At 40.6% G+C, this 22,726-nt stretch overlaps 1 protein-coding gene and 1 pseudogene across 4 annotated transcripts in view; both read right to left on the bottom strand.

Moving 5' to 3' along the window:
- Positions 1-22,726, bottom strand: part of LDB2 (LIM domain binding 2) — a 369,574-nt gene that overhangs the window by 219,127 nt on the left and 127,721 nt on the right. For all 4 annotated transcript variants that reach the window (XM_063108233.1, XM_063108231.1, XM_063108232.1 and 1 more), the window contains exon 2: positions 13,130-13,232. In XM_063108233.1, coding sequence (XP_062964303.1) covers positions 13,130-13,232 — 103 coding nt within the window. The remainder of the gene's footprint in view (positions 1-13,129; positions 13,233-22,726) is intronic.
- LOC134386307 (large ribosomal subunit protein uL22-like) lies at positions 14,870-16,744 on the bottom strand (annotated as a pseudogene).

Here is a 22,726-nt window from a genome sequence, read left to right on the forward strand (position 1 = left end):
TTTCTTCACTTTTCTTGGGATGTGCTTTTTCCACTCTGCTCCTATCTCACAGCCCCGCTCACCTCTGCCCACCTGAATTCCACCCATAGCCTCTGCCACCCCCCCCAGAACCCCACAGCAGGAAATGACCTCTCTTCTCTGGTTTCACAGGGCACTGTACACTTGTTTAATGGCATTTGTCAGGATGTTTTGTATTCTAATTATAATACAATTATGTATATGCCTCAAGCCCAGGAGATAGAATTCTAAGATGGCCTCCAAGATTCCCACACACCCTACAAAATCCCACCTACCCCCCCCACCCCCTTGATTGTGAGTGAGACTTGTGACCATGGCGGAATATCATTCTATGATTATGTTACACTATATGGCACAGGGATGTTGCAGATGTAATTAAAGTCCCTAATCAGATGACTCTGAGTTCATGAAGAGGGTGGGCCTGACGTAATCAGGCAAGTCCTTCGTGTCAGAGCAATTTGAAGAGAGAAGCTTTCTCCTGCTGGCTTAAAAGAGCAGGCTGCCATGTTGGGGAGGGAACCAGGTGCCCAAGAATAGCAGGAAGCCTCCAGAGATGGAAACAGTCCCTGGTTAACAGCCAGCAAGAAAGTGGAGCCCTCCATCCTACGCCTGTGGAAAACTAAATTCTGCCAACAGTCCTGAGCCTCAGCTGAGATTCTAGCCCCAACTGACACTTCGATTTCAGGCTAGGGAGACATCAGCCAAGCACCTAGGTAACCCATCCTGGACTCCTGACCCAGGGAAACTGTGAGATAAGAAATGTGTGTTGTTTTGAGCTGCTACATTTGTGGTAATTTGACATGCTGCCAAGAAAACTAAAATGCCCATCAAATAGGTTGTCTCCAATTTTTTGCACATCACTGAATTCACTGTGGTTAATAACACTTCCTATTGTACTAGCTCTGAAATATTTTGAAGATGATTCAAAGAACAAATATAATAATAAATGCACCCCATAAATTATGTTTCTTCCAGGCTATTTCCAATAAGCAAGGGAGTATAGAACTTCTAGCTAGTCACTAATGACTGGAGTCTAGTGTTTTATAATAAATCAGGAGACATAAACTTGAATCCTGAATCTGTCACTAACTAGCTGGGTTGCCTTGAACAAGTCAAAGCCAAGTCAACATCTTGGTGTGTTAGCTACAAATAATCATAATAATAGCTATTATTTGTTGTTGAACTCCCATGTATCAGGAATGATATGTGCATTATTTACAAATACCATTACACCACTGCCAGATAGACATAATTTTTGTTATACAGATAGAAATTGTGAGGCTCAGAGAGATTAGGTATAATTTTGAAGGTCATGGACAGGCCACGATTTGAAGCCAGGTTCGTCTGACTCACAGTCCTGGGCTATTTGCCTTCAAAGTGAGGGGTTACTGGAAGGTACTCTCTAATGAAGTCATCCCAGAAATACAGACTGAGTATGTGATTTCTACATACTCTTCTCTCCCTGCACCTCTGGGGTAAGTCACATCTGAGTTCCTGTCAGTCCAAATGTACCCAGGCTGAGACAATGGCAGGGTCCCAGCACCCAGAAGGAAGACTGCATGGGTCTAAGATCTCTTTTTTTCAGAACAGTGAAAGGGAAGTCAAGCATGAACTTTCTGAGTTTCAGAGATATTCTCAGGACCCTTTTGGGAATAAGCATAAATCTTCAAAATTTTCCAAAGTTTAGCAAATTCACAATGACAAATGCAACAGTTCCTCTAAGTTGAAGTTCATCTCTTGGCAGTTTTGGAGGCTTGAAGAAAATGCCAGCAACAAGCACTTGGAAGGAAATAAATTTTTAGATTCCCTGAAAACATGGATAGTTATTGTGGAAGACATATGGAGGATCCCATAATTCTTGAAAAAGAAAACGTATAAATGTCAGCTTTGTAGCAGCAATGTCAGAGGGATTTCAGCATTCCACACTTAATAGTGATGAGAAAAATGTGCTGGAGGTACACATTTGCCTTTAAGAACGAATTATTCTTAACCTGTGTTGTTTCTGGAAGGAGTGAATGAGGCTAGAGGGAGGTAAGTTTCCAGGATCCAGAGCAAGAGATTAGTTTTTTTTTTTTTTTATCTAAACAGGCAATATTTAAAGGTTCCCTACTGTTTAAAAAGCTGTTGGGAAGTGGGATGGTAAAGGGGCCACGACACGGGCCAGGATGGGGAAAGAGTTCAGCTCTGCCTCTCTCTGTTCCTCACTTTTTTTTTTCTTTCCAATACAAATAGTCAGTACCACACCTGCTCTCAGCTCGTAGCAAGGATGCAATGAGACTACACCATCCGGTCTGCTCAGCAGTTACTAACCACAGCCTCTCTAGCACTTACAGAGGCAAGTGCCGGGCTACAGGCGTGAGTGAGCTTACAGATGGTCCTGATTTATGGAAGAATTTTATAAACTGCAAAGCATTATCAGAATGTTTGTCATTTTAACCCATTAACCAATCTAGGAGGTTATTCTTGGACACATTTGAAAAACCCTAAGATAACAATCCACCAAGTATCTGGCTCATTTTGAGTGGCAAATAATATCATAGCAAGAATTACTTATTTTGGACTACAAATTGGACTCTGTACCTATGTCTCTTTTTAGACAAAACCACAGCAAACATTGGAAAGTCTTGAGTTGTTTTATTTATTTATTTATTTTCTTTTCCAAAGGGAAAGAAGAAATGAATAAAATTGCAATTCAAAAACAGGGAAAGTGGGAAGAGAAATGGTATCATGTGCATTCCTTATTTTCCTAGGAATGGGTCATCTTCCTTTTTTCTTCCTGAAGGCTCAGAATGGAGATTGTGCCAGTTAAACAGTGCCCCGATGGCCACAAAGCCCAGAGCTAAGAACGGAAGGAACACAATGGAAACTCCAACTGTCAGGAGACACGATAGGACCTCAGGAACAGTGCTACAAATACCTAATGAGAAATAGATAATGTCTTAGAACTTCCGTAACTCATGTCAATGAGGCAATGATGAAGAAGAGCCTGAATTTAATAAATCTTTTCATATTTCCACAGCTGGACCTGCTTACACGGGGCTGGTAGACCATTTTCTTAAATAAGGCATGGTGCTGGTCTGACATTAGTTTAACAAGGTAATTATCCAGTGAAAAATAGCTGCTGCACTGCTGTGAACCTGAATAATCACTCCCATAATTACTGATTTTGGGGCCCATCTTTTAAAAAAATAATAGAGCTCTAAGTACAAAGCATTTTATAGGAAATACATTCTGGTACAGTGTCTAGAAATGTGGAGAACTATTAAGGATATAATTAGCGGTTTATTTACATAATCAGTCAAACACCGTTTATCATTTCTCTTATGGTCCTATTGAAAGGAAGCAAATAAGCACGGGAATGTTAAGTTATTTTATGCAGGCAACCTTGAAAAAGTTGATTATTATTCGATTTTTTAAGGCTTGAAAGTTGAATTATTCTAAATGTCTCAACTGAAAGCTGAATAAGTATAAGTGACTTAAGCAAATATTAGTACTACTTTACATATATGACATGACAAATATTTCCAGAGGAAATTTTACGTGGACAAATATATCTCTCAGGTGGCTAACTTTAATTTTTGAAACATTTTCAAAGCTTGCATTATTCCTGAAAACACAGGCACACATTTTCATACTTTGTCTGAGAAGCATCTCAGGTAGCTGATTTTTATTGGGAATACAAGAGAAACATGAAGATATCATGTGTGTCTACAAAGAAATAATCTCTGAAGCATTACCGACTGGGCTGGGTTCAAAATTAAATTCTGCAATAACTATTGTTCAATGTTTTCAGGGCAACAAACCCATCCTGACATAGCAAATGATGCATTTTTCAAAGTAAAACAGAGACAATCAAATTGCAAGTAAGTTATTCAAAGATAGGAGTAAGTAAGACAACCGTATTTGTAGGAAAGTTTGTAAAAACAGTGTAATCAATCCTCTTTTTGCTCTAGATAATATGGAGGACAGATTCTGATGTGCAAGTAATTGTTCTGTCTCACAAAATGGGAGTGGCTTTATTATCATATTCCCAGGTGAACTCACTTTCTCTTTTTTCAGATCTCCAAAATGATTATTAGTGTCAATTGTTGTTCAAGTCCTGCCTTGGTGAAGAGCCAAGGATACATGTTGTTCTGAGGAAGTTCCCATCAAAGAGTATATTAAAGATAGCACCCACTGGGAAAAAGCAACTTCATAAAAATAAACAAGCCCTGCATCATGGGTGTGTGGAGCAGATTCTCCCTGGATGAATAAGAAAAGCAAAATAAAATACACGGAGGCCTCAAGTTGTGTAAGCTCCCAAATTCAAATACTCCAATATGACTACCTTGATTAAACAGTAAATGATGAAATATATCCTAACAGGTAATTTTGTCACGGAGCCTCTATATTCTTACTGAAAGAATGCTAATTTAACCTGATTTCAAAAAATGCTTTATTTTACCCCATCTGCATAAATAAGTTGTGTGCACAACTTGAAAACATGACACAAATGTGAAGATTAAGCTATACATTGGCTTGTGGGGGAGGCTGCCCAGAATTAGCTTCACCCACTAAACTAAAATATCACACACCAGTATTATACAAAGAAAATATTGTACACATCTCAGCTTAATGATAATTTTTCCAAATGCTTTACCTTAAAAAACGGTACCAATGTTACATTTGGAAAGAGTTTAAAAATATGGTGTTAAACATTATTAGGAACAGCTTCATAAACAGGCAGAGGGCATCTATATGAAAAGACATGAATAAATCTGCTAGTAGTCAAGTCTGCGAAACAATAGCTCACTAGATCTTTAGCTCCTCCAAAGCAAGAGATTTTGCTCATTCATCTTCTTGTCTTCAGGGCCCAGAAAGATTACACATAGAAAGTTCTTGAGAAAGGTTAAATTGATAAATAGGCGTTTCCCCTGAAATTATGTCTAGTAAGAGCCGTTCAATAAGAAGATTCAAATACCTGGTTAAGCATTGCTGAAGACTACTTATTTTATAAAATTTGATGATGTAATTGGACTTGCCAAGAGGTTGGTACTTACAGTATGTGGTGAAATATTCTAGCAATGTATGGTCCTAAGCACTTAAGGAAAAAAAAAAACAGTCAGTACTGATTTTTTAGGTTGGGTGTATGTAATTTTAGTTTGGAGCTTAAATTGTGAGTTTCAAGCCCTGGTTCTGTTTGTGGACAAATTTCCAAATTGCTCAGTGACATTTCTCTTACTCTGTAATACAAAATAGGTTGTAACAACTTGAGACTGTGATGATGGAAACTTTTTAAAATCATGGGAAAAACCATAGGTGCAGTAACATGCCTGGAGGCTAGATAATCAGACATCCTGGGTCACATTTATACTATTTACCAGCTCTACATCATTTATTTTGTTCACAAATACCTAACAAAAGCCTTGTATTTGCAAGATACCGCGGTAGGATGTTTTCTGTCCTGAGCTAATGACTACGGGTTTTAGAAGGTTAGAAAGAAGTCTTTGCCAGTCTCAGTCTTTTTCCACTTAAAGCAGACTTGATCATTCCCTTCTCCATGCCCCATAGTACTTTTTTTCCCATAAAAATTGTTAACATTTAAGGTGTACAACATGATGCTTTGATATATATACATAGTGGAATGATTACTACAGTCAAGCAAATTAACACAGCCATCTTCCTATATAGTTACCTTTTTGTTGTTGTTGTGAGAGCACCTGAAATCTACTCTTAGCAAATTTCTAGTATACAATACAATATTATTAGCTATAGTCATCATGCTGTACATTAGATCTCTAGTGCACTGTAGTACTTTGCTTACTATACATTAGCTCTCTAGTGCACCGTAGTACTTTGCTTATCCTGTTCTTATGGTGTTGATGCTATTGCATTAAAGTTAATAATTTACCTGTTTCTATCCTTTGTTAAACTGGAAGCCTCTGTAAAGCAGGCCATATATCACACTACTGTGTGCACACGCAACGCCTGCCTAAATGTCTGACAAAATCAACTGCAATATGAACTTTTGATTTAAACTCAGCCAGACCTGTACCCTCACTCTCAACCCTCTGCTGAGATGCTTCTTTCTTTAGATGGAGTTTATAGTTGCTGGACATAAACAGAGGCAAGACTTTTGTAAATAAAAAGACTGGGTAAATCTCTTAGAGTCTCTTTTTGTATAATGTTCCATGCTCACACCCCATTGCATCCTCTCTGGAATTATCAAGATTTTATATTTGAGTATGAACTAGGGACCTTCAGGTAGGGCTGCCATATTTAACAAAGAAAAGAGTTAAATCTGAATTTCAGATAAACAGCAAATAGTTTTGTAGTATAAGTATATCCAAAGTATTGTATTTGTATTCTTATATTTTATCTGGCAGCTCTACAAGATGATGAGTAAGCTGGAGGTAAGTAGGGTCAGGTGAGGTGTTTCTCAACATTTTTTTTGTTATTGTGCAGAACAGTTATCTTTTCCATCCCCAGACAATAAGTGCCAGTAGCACCACCTGTCATTGTGACAACATGACACTTTTCCTGTTACCCACTATGGGGTAGTGCCATCTTGGTCTGAAAACCACAGGAGGATATACTCCATGAAACCAAGAGTCAGGAAATGCATGTGCTAGGACCCCATAGATATCGTAATCACACAGCATCTCAAAACACAACACATAATGGCCATTATCTGGTTAGTGCCTTGTTCAGACCTCCCAACTAAGCTCTCGATGGCAGTCATAGATCTGACTTGCATAAGCTTGTACTTTTGACAATTTTAACTTCATGAGAAAAGACAGAACAACCATCCCAGATTTGGTAACAGCTTGACTTACAATGTGTAAGAGGAATATAAAAACTCACCAAATTCTAAAGATCAATTATAAATATGGTAATAATTAAACCTTCAACTTGTATAGCACTTTAAATTTATTCAAAGCACTTTTCTGTCCATTATCTCATGTGATCATTAGTGTGGTATTTATTAGAGATGAGAGAATGGAATGTCTGCTCAATCTATTATTATGGCCAATTTGTGACTTCTGATACCATCAATTTGAAACCACAAATGGGAAGTGATTCAGTCTCCTTTTCCTCCTTCAGAAATTTATCAGTTCATCTATCAGTTGTGGGCTTACTCTCAAGTCATTTTTATGACCAGTCCGAGATTTTTCCATTAATGTCATAAGGTAATCTCTTTCTGAGCAAATTAGTTGATTATACTAATTTAAGGTAGGAATTTTAAATCAAATGAAACAAAAAGTAAATGAAATTTTTTGTGATGGCCTGCCCCCCTCCCAAGAACTGTCTGCCCAACTAAGCCAATGTCTGACAAACAGCAAGAGCTCAGAGGGTTCTGAATGAATGAATCAATGAATGAGTCAGGAAACGAATGTCAAAGGAAAGTCTGCTTTAGTCATAAGTAAATCCGCTCCAAATCTCACCAGACTAATGAAGACTGTTGTTGAAAGGGTCACTTACTAAAATCACAATGTCGGAGGCTAGAGCCATCCAGAAACCATTTAATGCAACTCCATGCAAAGGAATGCTTGTCCAGACTTATCTATGTCACCATGCAACAAAGATGCCACAGTCACAGGCAAGAAGCCATTCCCGTAATTAACCATCAAGGATTATTCTGAGCAAGTGTACTCTTTTCTCTAAGATAAATTTTTGGTTGCAATTGAAGTCAATTTCCTTTTATTTAGTCCTCAATAAGATGTAGAGCCCAAAGGTGCCCAGAGAAGTTACTGGCACTTGATAAATGTTCAACAGCTCCTTGCTCTCTGAGCAAAATGGGGGATGGAAATCTCACCCTCCGTTAGACAAATGTTATAATTGTAATTGTTTGGGACTTGTTTGTTTAAATCACCACCTTCCATTAATATCAGTTTTTCTCCCAACTGGTCATTAAATTCTTAGGGTTCCCATGTAGAAAGAAGACAGGTCTGATCTGGCTCTGCCCAAAGTCCTTCCTGGACTGTGCCGAGTGACTGAATGAATAGTCGGAACTGTCCTGTATTTTAATTCCAAGTAGCTGTTGTATCATAGGACTAACCCATTCATTCATTCATCTATTCATTAACTCATGCAGCAAGAATTTACTGTGTGCTTTCCATGGGTGGCATTAAGCTTAGGTTACAGGCATATCTCATTTAATCTTCATAAGTATTCTACAATGTTGGCATTATTATTATAACCTTGGTATTACAGATGAAGAAACTGAGGTTGAGGTAGTTTAACCAACATGCCTGGATCTCCACCCCCATGAATGAAAAAAAAAAAAAAGAAGAATGAGGAATGATCAGGGGAATAGTTACTTTATGAAGGACCAAATCCCCAGGGCCAGGTGGTACATGCCCCTTGAGGAAGCTCAAGAGCATTAAGCACTGGCCACATGAACCTCTGCCTGTCCAGATTTCAGGTGGATGCTTCAGAGGCGTAATTCATAGTAAGAACATATGCAGAGATTCTGGCTTTGAAATCCCTTTCCCTGTGTGCTGCAGAGTATGCTCTTTGCATGTAACTTTTTTAAATGGCCACATTCATGCCACAATATTAAGTGTGGTATAAAAATGCCTTATGCTAACTATCAAGAAGTGATTTTCCCAGAAATATATTTTTAATCATGCAACATGATATAAGAGAGAGAGAGGAAGAGAGAAAGAGAAAATGGGGGGGGGAATGCTTTCAGAATTCCTATATGGCAAGCACAATAAAACTGTAGCTGGGTGAGGTGAACCAATAAAAAGCAGTAGAAAAACAGTAACAGAGATAGGGCAGCTGCTTGGGCCCTGCAGAATTTCTCTACCTTAGGGGATCACGACCAAATACACAACACATAAAAACACATATTACAAGGTGAAATTGAAGAACTTAGTCAATATTGCAAAGCTACCGGAGCTTTCAGAAAAAAAAGGGAGGTGGGGAAAAGATGTAAAAGAGGAACAGTGAGCATAGACATGGCTCCACAGAGGGGCTGACTTGTGGTTCTTCAAACTATCTAATGAGACTCGGTGACTAAGGAAGATAAAGGCACAAGGCATGTTGACATTTCCTAAAACAACTTCCTCCCCCACCTCGTCCCCAGCAGTCACAGTATAGTTTTTGGCTAGTGTGACCATGAAGGTGTGTGGTCCTGCTGGAAATCCTCATCCCAGACAGAATACAGAAGTCAAGTATAATAACTAGTGTATGACAGAAAATTACTGGGACCTCCAGCCCCAAATTACAAACAGTAGTTAAAGGGTTAATGAAATTGTTTTTATCTGAATTGTCCTGGGTCTCAATCTAGAGGCAGCAATGTGCTCATTGGAATTCAGGCAGATAATAACAACAGCTAATATTTATGCAGCATTTTCAAGGGGGTGAAAATGCTGCTAAGAACTTTACATGTGTTGTCCCATCAAACCTCACTTTTCAGACGCTTCACAGTGAACTCAGCTCAAATCACACAGGTAGCAAAAGTCGGAGCGGAGTTTGAACCTGGGTATCAGACCTCAAGCCCCTTTTCCTAAAAGGTGGGCCAACAGGAAGTGCTTTGAAACCAGAAGGCATTTTAGCAGTTACATCATCCCTTCCCTCACTCCCCACCAACTTCCAAAGCAATGCCAACCCAGACGTAGTTTAACCAAGTGTTCTGCAGTCTTTAGCCCCGCCCCCAACTTACAGACCCCCACAAATACTTAATCACCCCTGTGATCCCTATTCCCTCCTCCTGCTCACCACTTACTTATCAATAGTGAGAGTGGATTTCTGCAGTTGAAAACTGGGAAGGGAGCCTAACCTCATCAGTACTGCGTTTCAGCAGCAGGAACTGTCCATCTGCAGACATGTGGGCTCCTGCCTGGCCTGGGAGACTCTGCAGCAAGCTCTACACATGGTGCACGTGATAAGTCCCTGCTAAATGGCAAACTTCTGCAATGCACAGAGGCTAGGAGGAGGACAAGGGTTACTATTTGCTTCTAGGCTCTTTGATTATATAATCTCATTTAATTTTCTAACGGTCTTTATGCTACTGACTTGCTGAAAAGGAAGGAATTTTCCAGCCCTGGTGCTCTTCTCTCCTGAGATACCACCTAATCGAGGGGGAGAAGTACCTTCCTGGAGCCACCAACTTCTCCAGCTGCCAGAAAAACACCTCCCCAATGCTCTCCAAGGCAGGGGCAGACATGTGGCCTTAGGGATAAACAGCCCAGTTTCTAACACAGTCCAGTAACCTTGTCTGTCCTTCATCTCTCTGCACCAACCACCACCAGTCTTCTAGGAGGATACCCCTGGTTTCCATCTGGCCTGACAGTCTCTCCACCTGCCCACTCATACCCCCTGGGGCTCCCACCTCCATCAGGAAAGTGGAGGGCTTGGGGGCTGGGATACATGGAGCAATAGGATCAATGTAGAGATTTCTGAAAGGAAGGAACCATGTATCATCCAAAATATAATTATTTCCTGAATTATAATACTGTTGAGACTTGAAGTAGATCAGATCATATCCTAGAGTTTATCTGATAATACCAGCAGAACACTGTGGATCAAGTTCTTCCAGTTTAAAAGAGTCCAATGATCTCAGCAAAGGATTATTTTGCCAACATTCTACTTGCTGACATAAGCTTTTCTCCAAATATCTGTTCATTTAGTCACACATTCATTTATGCATTCAACAAATGTTTATTGAGCATCTATTATGTCTGAGTTCCTGTATTAATCTGAGAATTCAGCAATTAACAAAACAAAGCCCCCTCCACATGGAGATAACATTCTATTAAGGGATAACAGGCAACAAATAAATAAGTAAACACGTATTACAGGATTTAAGGCAGCTTAGAGACAGAGTAGCTTAGAGCCAGAAGGACCCTCTAAGATGCAGACATGGGGAGGGGAAAGGAAAAGTTTGTCTTGGAAGGGCTAAAAAATAAGCCTCATTTAGAATATTTCTTATTACCTAGTTTGTGTGTAATTTGGGGAAATAGTTTTGCAAATACAAATATAATAGCCAAGTCTTATTTTCCTTTTCAGAAATCCAAAGCAAGGAAGAGCTGTGGCTTCCAGCCTGGGGACAGCCAGGCGTCTTCCCAGCCGGTCACAGCATGCTTGGACTGCGAATGGGTGAAGGTGGCAACACCGTGCTGTGCTCTGTGCTCAGAGCGCTGCATAAACAGTGCTCGGCAGGCGTTCTAAGCAGGCTTCGTCTTCCCGGTCTCCCAGTCTCGGCTGTCAATCAGCTGTCACCCGCCTGCACATCAGCAGTGTGTGCACATCACCCGGCTGTCAGCAAGGCAGCTGATGAGACTCGGCTCAGGACTGTCAATCATCTTTGTTTCTCTTCTCCACTTGGGAAATATTTTGGCTCAGAGAAACAAAGAATCCTGGGCAGCAATGGCTCCTAGACAGGCATTTACGCCTATACATGGAGGTAGGATCCTAAACAAGTGCTGATCATGCCTCACCCCCAATGATGCTGGGGGTGGGAGTGGACAGAGGGAAGAGCAAGAGTCGGTTTTGTCAGTACAGGCTTCAAAACTGTAACTCTGGTTCCCTGAGCAGACCCTGACGGATTCCCGAACCAACCAAGCACAGGAACATAAAACGATAACTTGAAGTTATCTGAGCTTATGCCTCAAAAAATAAATAAATAAATAAATAAATAAATAAATAAATAAATAAAATAAGGCGGCTCAGAGGATGGATGACCGCTTGGTCAGAAAGTATTCATCATTGATCAGGCGGTCTTTTGGGGAGGGAGTAATTGTTGGACTGCTGCATTCATTTATCCCCCAGGGACTTCTGAAACACATCTCCAGGGCGCGATGCTGCTTGGGGGACTCATACCCCAGAAAGCAAGTTAACTCGGCAGGACCCCCATGAAGAGGGCTTACCAGTGCTTACGAGAGTAGTCATTTTATTGAATGTAAAGATACTCTAAAACAGCCATTGTGAGACATGCTACCTACTCCCCTCACCCAAAATATTTATTAGAAAAGTCCCATGCCCTTAAAAGCCCAGAATACACAGATCTAAAGAGATGCTCCCAGGAACAAGTTTCAACAGGGCAGCAAGTTTACCCTGTTCCCCACCATTGCAAAATCATCAAGGCATATAGTAGCAGAATCAATCAATTCATCATGTAATTAATCCAAACAGTACTAAGTTATGGAAACCCCCCCAAAATTAAAAAAAAAAAAAATTACTCCCTAGTGGCTTTGAGATAGATTTAGCAACAATCAGAGCTTTTAGTTGTGTTTATCAAGAGCATTATTACCTATCAATTACCAAATGTTCTGCCTTGGCTCATTCATACAGTGGTCGATTTCATCACCATCTCAGTGTTTGTGACAGTGGGGATGTTTTCCCCTTTGACAAATCCTTTCATACGTGCAATGCTGATTTCTGAAAACACATCTCTCTCTGATCTAACTGGACATTAATTGCTTTTTTGCTGATGTATCTATGCTTCTTGGTCTGATAGCACAACCAGCAAATCTGATTTCTGACAAGTTGGTTGAACCTAATCAGGACGGATCAGCTGTTACCCAAGGTGCCACAGGCTGTAATTTGAGGATCTTTACAGAGTTATCACTTGCCGGAAAGACAAGGAGCTATAATTGTGTCAACACTAATCCCAAACTGTGTGTTCAAAGCGGCTATGGCCTCCCCACTCCACAAGAATAGATAGCACTTGTCAAATAAATACCTGAGATAATTGATAAGAAGGAATTAGAAGGATGTGGTTGATATAGGGACGGTGAGAAAAATTTTTTTTTCTAAAGATACCTTCAGTGGCAGAACATTGGGTGTCAAATGTGAGCCGTCAAGGATTAAAGAGGGTTGCAGAAAACAGATGCATGGAAACTTCCCATCATTCAGCTCCCACTTATCATTGGGTGATTTGGTTCATATTTGCCTCGCTCTCTAAACAGGCAAGTACCCAAACATTCTAAGCCTCGAAGGAAATCTCTCAGAGCTGACTCGGGCTGCCACCCGTTGACAAGGCCTTGATGCGAAGCAAGAACATTGTCAGGAGTGGAGGTATTATTGTCAGGCTGTCAGCACTGTGCTGTTCACTGAAGACCCCTGTGGTTTTCTTACAGGCACACAAAAAAAGGAATATTAGAAAAATAAACTTCTTTCTTACTGTATCGCTTTGGTCCATCTTCCAAACAAAATGAAAGGGTTAATGTGGCGTCATCTTCAAAAAATTCAGTGGCAAACGCGTCCCACCAGAGGTTGTCACTATCCTGCAAAGAGACAGATCATTTATTTAACAGGTGAGAGCAGAAAATATCTCAAAGAGAGGAAGAAAAGGGAACAGAAGAGACAGAAAAGTCCAGAGGCTGCTTGCTTGTTACTTAGCATATGTATTTGTGTTTGCTCTAGGAAGGGGTGGGTGGGCATGTGGTCAGTCTTCAGATTAATGGCCTCAAATGGGCACTGAATTCGAGTTCCATAAGTGAGTTAACACAAACCGAATGAAAATTAATTCTTGAGAACATATTTGGGGAGATTTAATAAGCATACCATGGAACACAATGTGATTTATTTTTCTTTTTAAAAGGGTTTGCACTTCGGGCCGAGCCCGTGGTGCACTCGGGAGAGTGCAGCGCTGGGAGCGAGGCGACGCTCCCGCCGTGGGTTCGGATCCTATATAGGAATGGCCGGTGCACTCACTGGCTGAGTGCCGGTCACGAAAAAGACAAAAAAAAAAAAAAAAAAAAGGGTTTGCATTTAATGTCAAGTACATTCAACTTATTCTTTTTTAATCTTGCTCTCTCTGCTCTTTTAAGAGTCCATTTTTACACACAGAACCCACAATATTACAACCAAGTAAAGGTGGTTAACTTTTCAAAAAATAATTTAATCAAAAAGGGATGTTCCTGACTCTAATTCATGCAAATCTCCCTATAAAAGATACAGGTATGGCTACATGGTACACACACACACACACATATACACACACACAGAGGGATGAGTTTATGCACAAGCAGCCATCACATGCATGTGGACTACTCGAGGGTCATTTTAAGACGGTAGGCAACCACTAGCATGTTATCAAAATGATTATTAAAAATAGAGTAGTTCAGCAGAATGTGAACCACACATATGAACTCTGTTTGTCTTGGTTAAGTGTTTCTCTTGCTCATCCAGAAAACACTTTGGAATTGGCCCAGCTTAAGGCAGTTAAAATCATTGCTAATCTCCAAGAGGAGAAGGGGCCTCCTATAATTAGGAAGGTTAGACTGAGTGTGGTATTTGAAGGAGGAATCATACCCAAGCCTTGTCCTCTGTACAGGATTCAATTTACCCTCAAATTCTTAGGCACAGTTTTTTTTCACAGAGAATTGTTGGTTAGTGCCAAATTTTAGGACAAGACGCTTCCCAGCTGCCTGTCAGATGGCGGGGGTGGGAGGGAAGAAGGGAAATGTTCATTCCCTGCTCAATCGTCCCCACCACTGGAGCCCTGGCAGGGATATTGAAAGCCTCCCTTCTCCCCATTAAGTTGTTCTGCTTATGACAACATTAAGTTGTTGTCACTGGCAGGCCTCAGGAATGAGCCTTCAGTCCCGGCAAGAGTAATTAAGAAGCCATGGAAGATTGATGGCATGCTCTCCTTCAGAAAAGAAGCTCAGACAAATGAATTTTTGTGTCTCTCTTCCTCTGGCTCCCTCCCAAACACCACACCAAAAGCCAATCCTTTTCTTAGTAAAACAGAGTAAATATAAACCACCCAAGGCCAATGCATGGATCCACATGCAAAACACTCCCCTTTATCTTCTTTCAAAAACCAATATTTATTGAGCACTTCACCATGTGCAGACCCTCGGAATACACAGCTGGAGGAGAGACTGGGCCCTACCCTCCAAGAGCTCAAACCCCACTAGCAGAAGACAATCAAGCGAGAAACTAACGGGCAGCCTCGCTCCACGTTGGAGAACACGGCACGTGTCCTCAGTGCCGTGGAAGCTGTTGGAGATTTCGGAAAACTCAGTGGGCTTGGAAGCGAAGAACCAGCTGGGGAAAGAAGCCCTATTTGGAAGACTGAATACATTGGTTTATTTGACTTCAAAGTGCTGCACAGATGGGAAAAGAGTCATAGTTAACATTTATTGAGTGTTTACCACATGCCAACCCCTGTTCTAACTACTTTATGTGCATTTTTCTACTTAATCCACACTACTAACCTGTTTCTTTTTCTTTTTCTCTCTCTCTCTTTTTTTCCTTTTCCCAGTACAAATATAAGCTTCTTGTGAGCAGGGGCTTTGTTTTGCCCACCACTCCATCTGCCACCCCCAGTACAATGTCTAGCTCATGGTACTAATAACAGTAGTTCAATGAATGAATGGAGCTGCTCATATTATCTCTGCTTTGCAACTGCAGAAACCAAAGCTTAGGTGGTAAATGTAACTTACCCAAGGATCCTCAGCCAATAAATGGTGGAGAAGGGATTTAGGCTCAGACCCCGGGACATCCCAGAGCTGTCTGAACCTCTGCTCTGTAGAGCTGCCTGCCACATTTCTCTTGTAATCTTTAGGAGGCAGGGGTTAGGATTCAGAGAGAAGAGCAGAAGAACTAAAAGGAAATATCGTGTCTCAGGTTGCCTCGTTCTTCAAGTTCCTTGCTTTGCCGCACAGCTTTGCCACCAGGACTCATGCCCAGGAGAACGCCTGGCTCTGCACAATGCAGCAGCTGGTACGTCATCGGTGGAATTCACTCCTGCGGGCCACCCTGCCTCTTCCCAGCTCTGTGGACATGGGCAACTTATTTTACCTCCCTCAGTCTATTTCCTTACTTGGAAAATGAAGATGACAGCAACAACAACAATAATAACCATCTGGCAGAGTAGATGCGAGGATTAAGTAAGTTAGTGGGTATATGGTGCCTAGCAGAGAACCAGAACACAATGAAGTCCAATAAAATGCCTTTTTCCTGACTCTCTCTGCCATCTTTATATCATTTCTATGGCAGAAGACATTCCATGGCCTGAAGAACTGCATCTAAAAAGAACTTTGTAGAACAGTCTGTTTATAAATCAAGCACTTTCCCCTATCATTTCAACTGTTCCCAACCAACTTACCTGAAAACAGCATCTGCCTATGACATGGTTAAAAAGCCAAGCAGAAATGTGCAAACTCCCTTATCTTTATTATTATTTTTTTTACTCTTATTTGCATTTATTTTATGAGAATTTATTCTCGAGCCATAAGTTTTTGTTACTTCAGTGTCTTCTTGGGGTATCTTTTTCTTCTGTGCAGCCTCCTCTTCTGGTTTGGGAACAATTTGTTCCTTTTCAGTAAGGATCATCTTGATGCAGCAGGGGGAGCTCATTGCTGGGTGAATCTGACCATGAGCTCTGTAAGTGCGGCACACATCTTGGGTGCTTTGTTCGCCTGGATATGCTCAATTACCGGAGAATCTACATATAAAGCCTTATGTTCCGCATTACTCTCTGCATTTTTAAGCATGTGCAGCAAAAAATCAGCACTCTTTTTAGGCCACCGACCCTGTGTCCAACCCCACTGTTTGGCCTGGGCACACCGACCAACTCCACCATTGTAACGCCTGAATGGTACACATTGCTTCTGTAAGGTGACATCCTTCAAGTATCCTTTAGATACTTGGTGGCTTTATGAATATGCATACTCTTGATGGCCTGAGCAGTTTCACAGGTGTTCTTAAGGTGAACATGAAGATTTCAGCCTCTTGATTTGCATGATTTTGTGGGGTTTTCTGGGTCAAGCAAATCACGAACCATTTTCAAAGATCACCTTAGGCCTCTTCCTGGAAGAGCTGTGCAAACTCCCTTTTGCCTTGCTCGTTATTCAGAGGCCCAGCGACTGGATCAAGTGCTCCACTCCCACGTTCCTATCATCTAACTCTAGGTCTCTGGCACTTCTGCTAGAAAATGGACCGGTGAAAGGCAAAAGCCGAGGGAAATCCTGGCTGATCTGAGATCTCTGGGAGAAAAGAAAGGACTCGAGCTAAAATGAGAATTGTCTGAGCGGCCTTATGTGTTCCACACGGTCTAGATAAGTGAATTTCTGCAGAAGCTGAAAGAGGCCTAATGACCCAAGAAAGCGAGATGCCATTTAATTCCAACTAATTACATTAAAACATGGGATGAGTCAGCATCTCCAGAAATGTCAAGTTTGCTAGGAGAAGGGCACGTCGGGTAACTACACACACACACACACACACACACACAAAATTGGCTTTGGTCACAAATATTGGAAGAACATCCCCCAAATGAAAATGTAATATTTAAGCTTATAGTGCCAGACACATAATAAATAGATAAATAATATCTGGGGGCTGATAGAATGGATGAATGAATGAAATCCTTTATTTTACCATCACAAACCCAATTCAAGAAAGTCACTCTACAAAGTTGTCCATAGATCTTGATTTTTGACCCTGCTTTGTCTCTTCACCAATATTTTTCAACTCACATAAAGATTCTTCGCTATGTTTTTAAATTAGAATTGTCAACCACCCCACCCACATATACACACACTTATATAAAATTTTTGAGTTAGTCCTCAGTTATGAGAGAAAAAATGTTTTATGTAGGAAAGGGAAAAAAAGCAATAGAGCTTTAAGAAAAAAGTACTAAATATTGAGTACAGGCCAGTCTTGTGTTGGCTGTGTATGAGGAAGCTGATTGTCACAACAGCACACATCTGGGGCCCCCAGGTTAATGACAGTACCCACAACCCAGTATTTCCTGTGTGTTTTACATGTATTGAACCATCTTATTATATTCACAGCTGCCATAATTGCTACCAAGGGGCAGAGCAGCCAGCCTTACAGAGAATTTATGTCCTTAACTTCTATGTCACACTGACGTGGACATATGAATTCTGCCTCTTAATAGCTGACCTTAGTCAATTCACTTAACTTCTTTACATCTGTTTGCTCATTTGGTAAGTGGGAATAATGATCTCAGTGGACTGTGAGGACTGAGGAGAAACTGCCCAGCACATAGTAGCTGCTCAGTAAACGTCTACTATTACCACTCATTATTATTTCATTTGACCATTAAGATATTTATAAATAGAGAATCTGAATTTCAAGAAAGTTAAGCTCTTCAGTAATGATCAGACAGCAAGAAAATGGTGAAACTGAAGTTCATGTACAAGTCTGCCTAACTCCGATCCATGGATTTTTCCTACATAATTTTCCACATAATTTTTTCCCACATAATTTTGCTTTAATCATCTTAGGCTACAGACCAGAATGGTTCACAAGAGTTAGAGATTAGCATTGCTAGAGGAAGTTCCACGTGAGGAAATTCCCTCCTCTAACCTTTTTGGGGTTTGTACCCTTTCCCCTACCTTCACGTGATTTTCCTGATGGTAAATCTCTTTGAACATCTCTTGCTTTTGTTTTGCTTCCTGGTATACAGTCAAGGGGATACGTTCTGAGAAATTCATCATTAGGTGATGTAGTCCGTTTGTGCTGCTTATAACAGAATACACAGAACTGGGTGATTTACAAAGAAAATGAAATTTATTGCTTACAGTTTCTGAGGCTAGGAAGTCCAAAGTCCATCTGGTTGTGGTGACAGTGACCCAGGGGTCTCACATTGCAAGATGGTGGAAGCAGAGAGAGCAGAGAGAGAAAGAGAGACAGACTCTCTTCTTTTAAAGCCCTCAGAACTATGCCCCTGACCACCATTTTTAATCCATTCACTCCTGCATGGTCCTATAATCCAATCACCTCTTCAAGGCTCCACTTTCAATTACCATAATAGGATCTCCCACCCTCTTAACAATCACAGCAGGGGGCTAAGTTTCTAATACATAAAACATGGGGGATACAATTCAAGCTTCAATGAGTTTTGGGGGGACATACTTGAATCCACTGCAGGTGATTTTGTCATTGTGCAAACATCATAGAGTGCATTTACACAAACCTAGATGGTATAGCCTACTACACACTAAGCTATACGGTATAGTCATTATAATCTTATGGGATCACTGTTGTGTGTACATATGCTATTGGTTTGTAGTTGACCTAAACTACATTATGCAGAGCATGACTGTAGTTCCTGGGATCAGTTAGGCAATTTTGTAGAAAAATTTTGCATAATAAAAGGCTGGGAGTTCAGGGAATCGCTGAAATGCAGCGACAAAGATCTCTGCTGAACCAAATAAGAAATCTCCGGCAGAAGAGCTAATAATCCTGATGGGTAGAAGGTCAGTTCTTAGCCACACAGCCATGTCATAAGTAGAGGACAACAGAAGAAAAAAATCAGTCTCTCCATTATCCCACTGGTCATTGTCAGTCACCCAGAATGGTGTTTGCTGTGCAAGACAGATGCTTCCAGCACTCTGCTTGGCCACATGCAAGGGACAAAAAGGAGCTAAAGAGATATAAAAGCAAATGTGCTAGTTAAAATTCTGCAATTCTTTGTATAGACTAGCACTTCCACCTCTCGACTGTAAACTCAGCACCAACGTCATAGGAGAAATGGAAGAATCACGAAATTCCCAGTTCTCCCTTTGGGTCCTGTAATGTGGCCAAGTACAGAGAGACAACCGGTAGGAGTCTGCCCAAGCAAAGTTATCAAAGCTGGTTTGAGGCAAGGATTCCAAAGAGCTCAGAATCTGGTTTCCTCCGATTGGAGGGGGAGCAGGATGCAGCTGAACACTCTCACTCCAAGCACATGATCATCTCGAAGTCAAACTAACTTGGAGATTAACTAGGAAGTTCACTGAGACTGACCAGTCAGTCAAGATCAACCTTTTAGAGTTCCCAAGTAAAGGTTATGTTCATGCCCTCAAAACCTAACCATGAGCCTGAGGCCCTGTTCCCAGGTGTGTGGGGTGGGCAGGCACATCTGTTACTGGCAGATGTAAGAGACACAGCAATTGGTGTATACATTCTAAAAGAGATTCTTCCCAGGGAAAAAACATTTTTACCACACCAGAAAGGGGCCAGCATAGTCAGGAGCCTGCTGTTTGCCGCCAAGCTCTGCCTGTGTGTAGCCAAGGGACCTCCAGCAACTCATCTTTTTGGGCCAAGGGCTCCTTGTCAATTGCTGCCTTCCTGCCTTTGCATGTATCATTCTTTTGGCCTGGAATGTCCATCAGATGCCATGCCCCAGTTCGTGGACCCCTCTTTCACTGTCTGCTGTATTAGGAAAGCTTGACAACTATACCTGCATTAGTGTGTGTATGGAATTATAATTGAATCACCACCTTATAATATACAATTATCTAAAGTTCTTACTGCTGTAGCAGACTGAGTTCCTTAAAGATGGGGACTGGGCATGATACATCTCTACATCCTCCCATCCTCAGCAGAGCTCTCTATAAATCAGCACCTGATGAAATCATGGAAAAACTGAGTGAACAGAGGGAGAGGTTGAACCCACAGAGTGAGTAAGATTCTTTTTCTAACACTGTAGGAATCTTAACAATCTAAGCTCAGTGGCTAGGGGACCAGGACAGTGTTCAAGTGAAGGCTTCTTTCTGCCACATGACTGATCACTTTCCATCAGTGGGATACCCCAGACATGCATGTCAGAAGTTCATATTGAGGCAGAAAGTTTACAAATTATCTCACACCCACACTGCCATTATATTGAGCCACATTCGAGTGAAACGTTGGTTAAGATTACTTACAGGAATGAAACGTTAGTTTTAAGATTCTTTATAGCCCATAAATACTCTTTACTGAATGCTACTCAAAAAAGCCAGGCTTTACATTATTAATTTTTAAAAATATAGAACAGAAGATAATATGATGAAGACTCATAAGCCCATTACCCTGAATTAACAATTATTAAAATATCTGATTTTCCTTTTTTAAAGCAATTAAAAATAATAAACGCCCTGGGTCCCAATATCTTACTCTACTTTTCTCTCCCCTCCCCCAGGCCCCCATAAACAACTATCTCATGAAAATCATATGGGTCTTCCTAGCCATCTTTTGTATTTATTTACATACATGATTCCGTTCATATATAGACCTATTTTGTTTTTAATATTTTTTGAATGGTATAATACATTATGTCCCCTTCTCTAAACATGACATTTTTCATTTAACATTGTTTTTAGAGATCAACCTGTTCTATATATTGAGGCTTCTTCTTTCCTCATATAAACTACATTATAATGTGCTGAATGGACAAAAATTTTTTTTTAAACATTTTGCTACTAATGATCTGTAGACAGTTTCTAGTTTTTTGCTGTTACAGTAACGCTGCCATAAGTATCTTTGTAGTGCCCCTTTGTGAATATGTGTAAGAATTTCTCTCAGGCATATACTTCAAGTGGCTGTGCTTAGGCAAGGGGTATGAACTTGTCTTATTTTGATTCTTTCATTGGAGGTCCCTGCACTTCCATATTAAAGATCTTTGGTCTGGTCGATGCATGAGTAGCGATGAAACAAAGAGCATTTCTAAGGGATGCATTTACAAGGGGGATCTATTAGCAGGAGCAGCATAATTACAAAAAACAGAGTCTAGCTCTTCCAGGAGAAGAATGAGCATCTAGAAACCCAAAGAAGATACAATAATGGGATAACAATAATAATAATAATAATAATAATAATAATAATAATAATAATAATAATAATAATAAGTTTGCCTATCATTCTCTTAAAGGAGAAGTTGGATGTTAGGGGCTTTGTTCAGCAAAAGGAGGATTATTTCTTGACACTGACACAAGAAAGGAAGCATAGGTTTCTGATGGGCCTCCACGATGACTCATGGGACAGAATGACAGAGTCCCAAACACCCCTATGCATGTATAGATCTAGCCCTACACGCCTTGCCACAAGGCTTCTGACCTAGGAGGTGTCTTTTGCCAACACACAGATATATCCAATCATTGCTGTTGTTTAGTATCTGAACTGCACCTGGTTAGTGTTTAGTGAATATTAATAAACAAAAAGTGGACTCTTTTCCCCAAAGCTGGAAAGTAACAATAGCATAAAGCAACCTCTAGGAAAATAAAGATGAAATTAACTCAGCCTGAACACAGGCAGGGGAAGTGTTGCTGACAATTCTCATATATTTTAATTAGGTAAAAATACCATCTAAGCTTTTCCATTCTAAATAATCCCCTATATGCATTTCTGAGATTGAAATCCTTGGTCCCTTTGTCCTATCTCACAAGTCAGCCTAAGTTCCACTGGCAGCCAAATCATATATCAGGATGAGAGACACACTTATGTCAAATAGCAGAAGAGAGTCTTAATTGTACTTAAAAATCCACAAAAGCATTTTGCTTCCATCCTGGATTCTCTCCTGTTCCCAACCCTATCCCTCTCCACCAAAAACAGGATCCTGGTGCCAGGGCTGCCCCCTGGTATCTTTAACTTAAACACTGACAGGTTACATGGGATTTTTGCCAGAGTAATTATTTTTCAATTCAACAATAATGAGAAATTACCATGGCAACCATTTGTCATGTGGTACACATACACCCCCTCCAAAGAATGAACCATACTTCAAGCATCTATTTCTTGAAAATGTGGGCTTTTTTTTTTTATTATTAAAATAAACTTAAACAGGTCAAAGTAGAGAGCATTGTGAACGGGTCTGAAAGCAGGGAGATGGGCAGGGCACTGACTTTCTTCAGTATCTTGCGGTTCTAGAAAATAAGAATATCTCATCATGTAACCCACCCTCTTGTGCACACACACACAGACAACACTCTATTAATTTGTATCTTACCATTTAGGTCACCCCCATTTTACCCACCTCAGCTAACCTCTCTCAGAAGAT

The sequence above is a fragment of the Cynocephalus volans genome, chromosome 9 (genome assembly GCF_027409185.1).
Source record: "Cynocephalus volans isolate mCynVol1 chromosome 9, mCynVol1.pri, whole genome shotgun sequence".
NCBI lineage: Eukaryota > Metazoa > Chordata > Mammalia > Dermoptera > Cynocephalidae > Cynocephalus > Cynocephalus volans.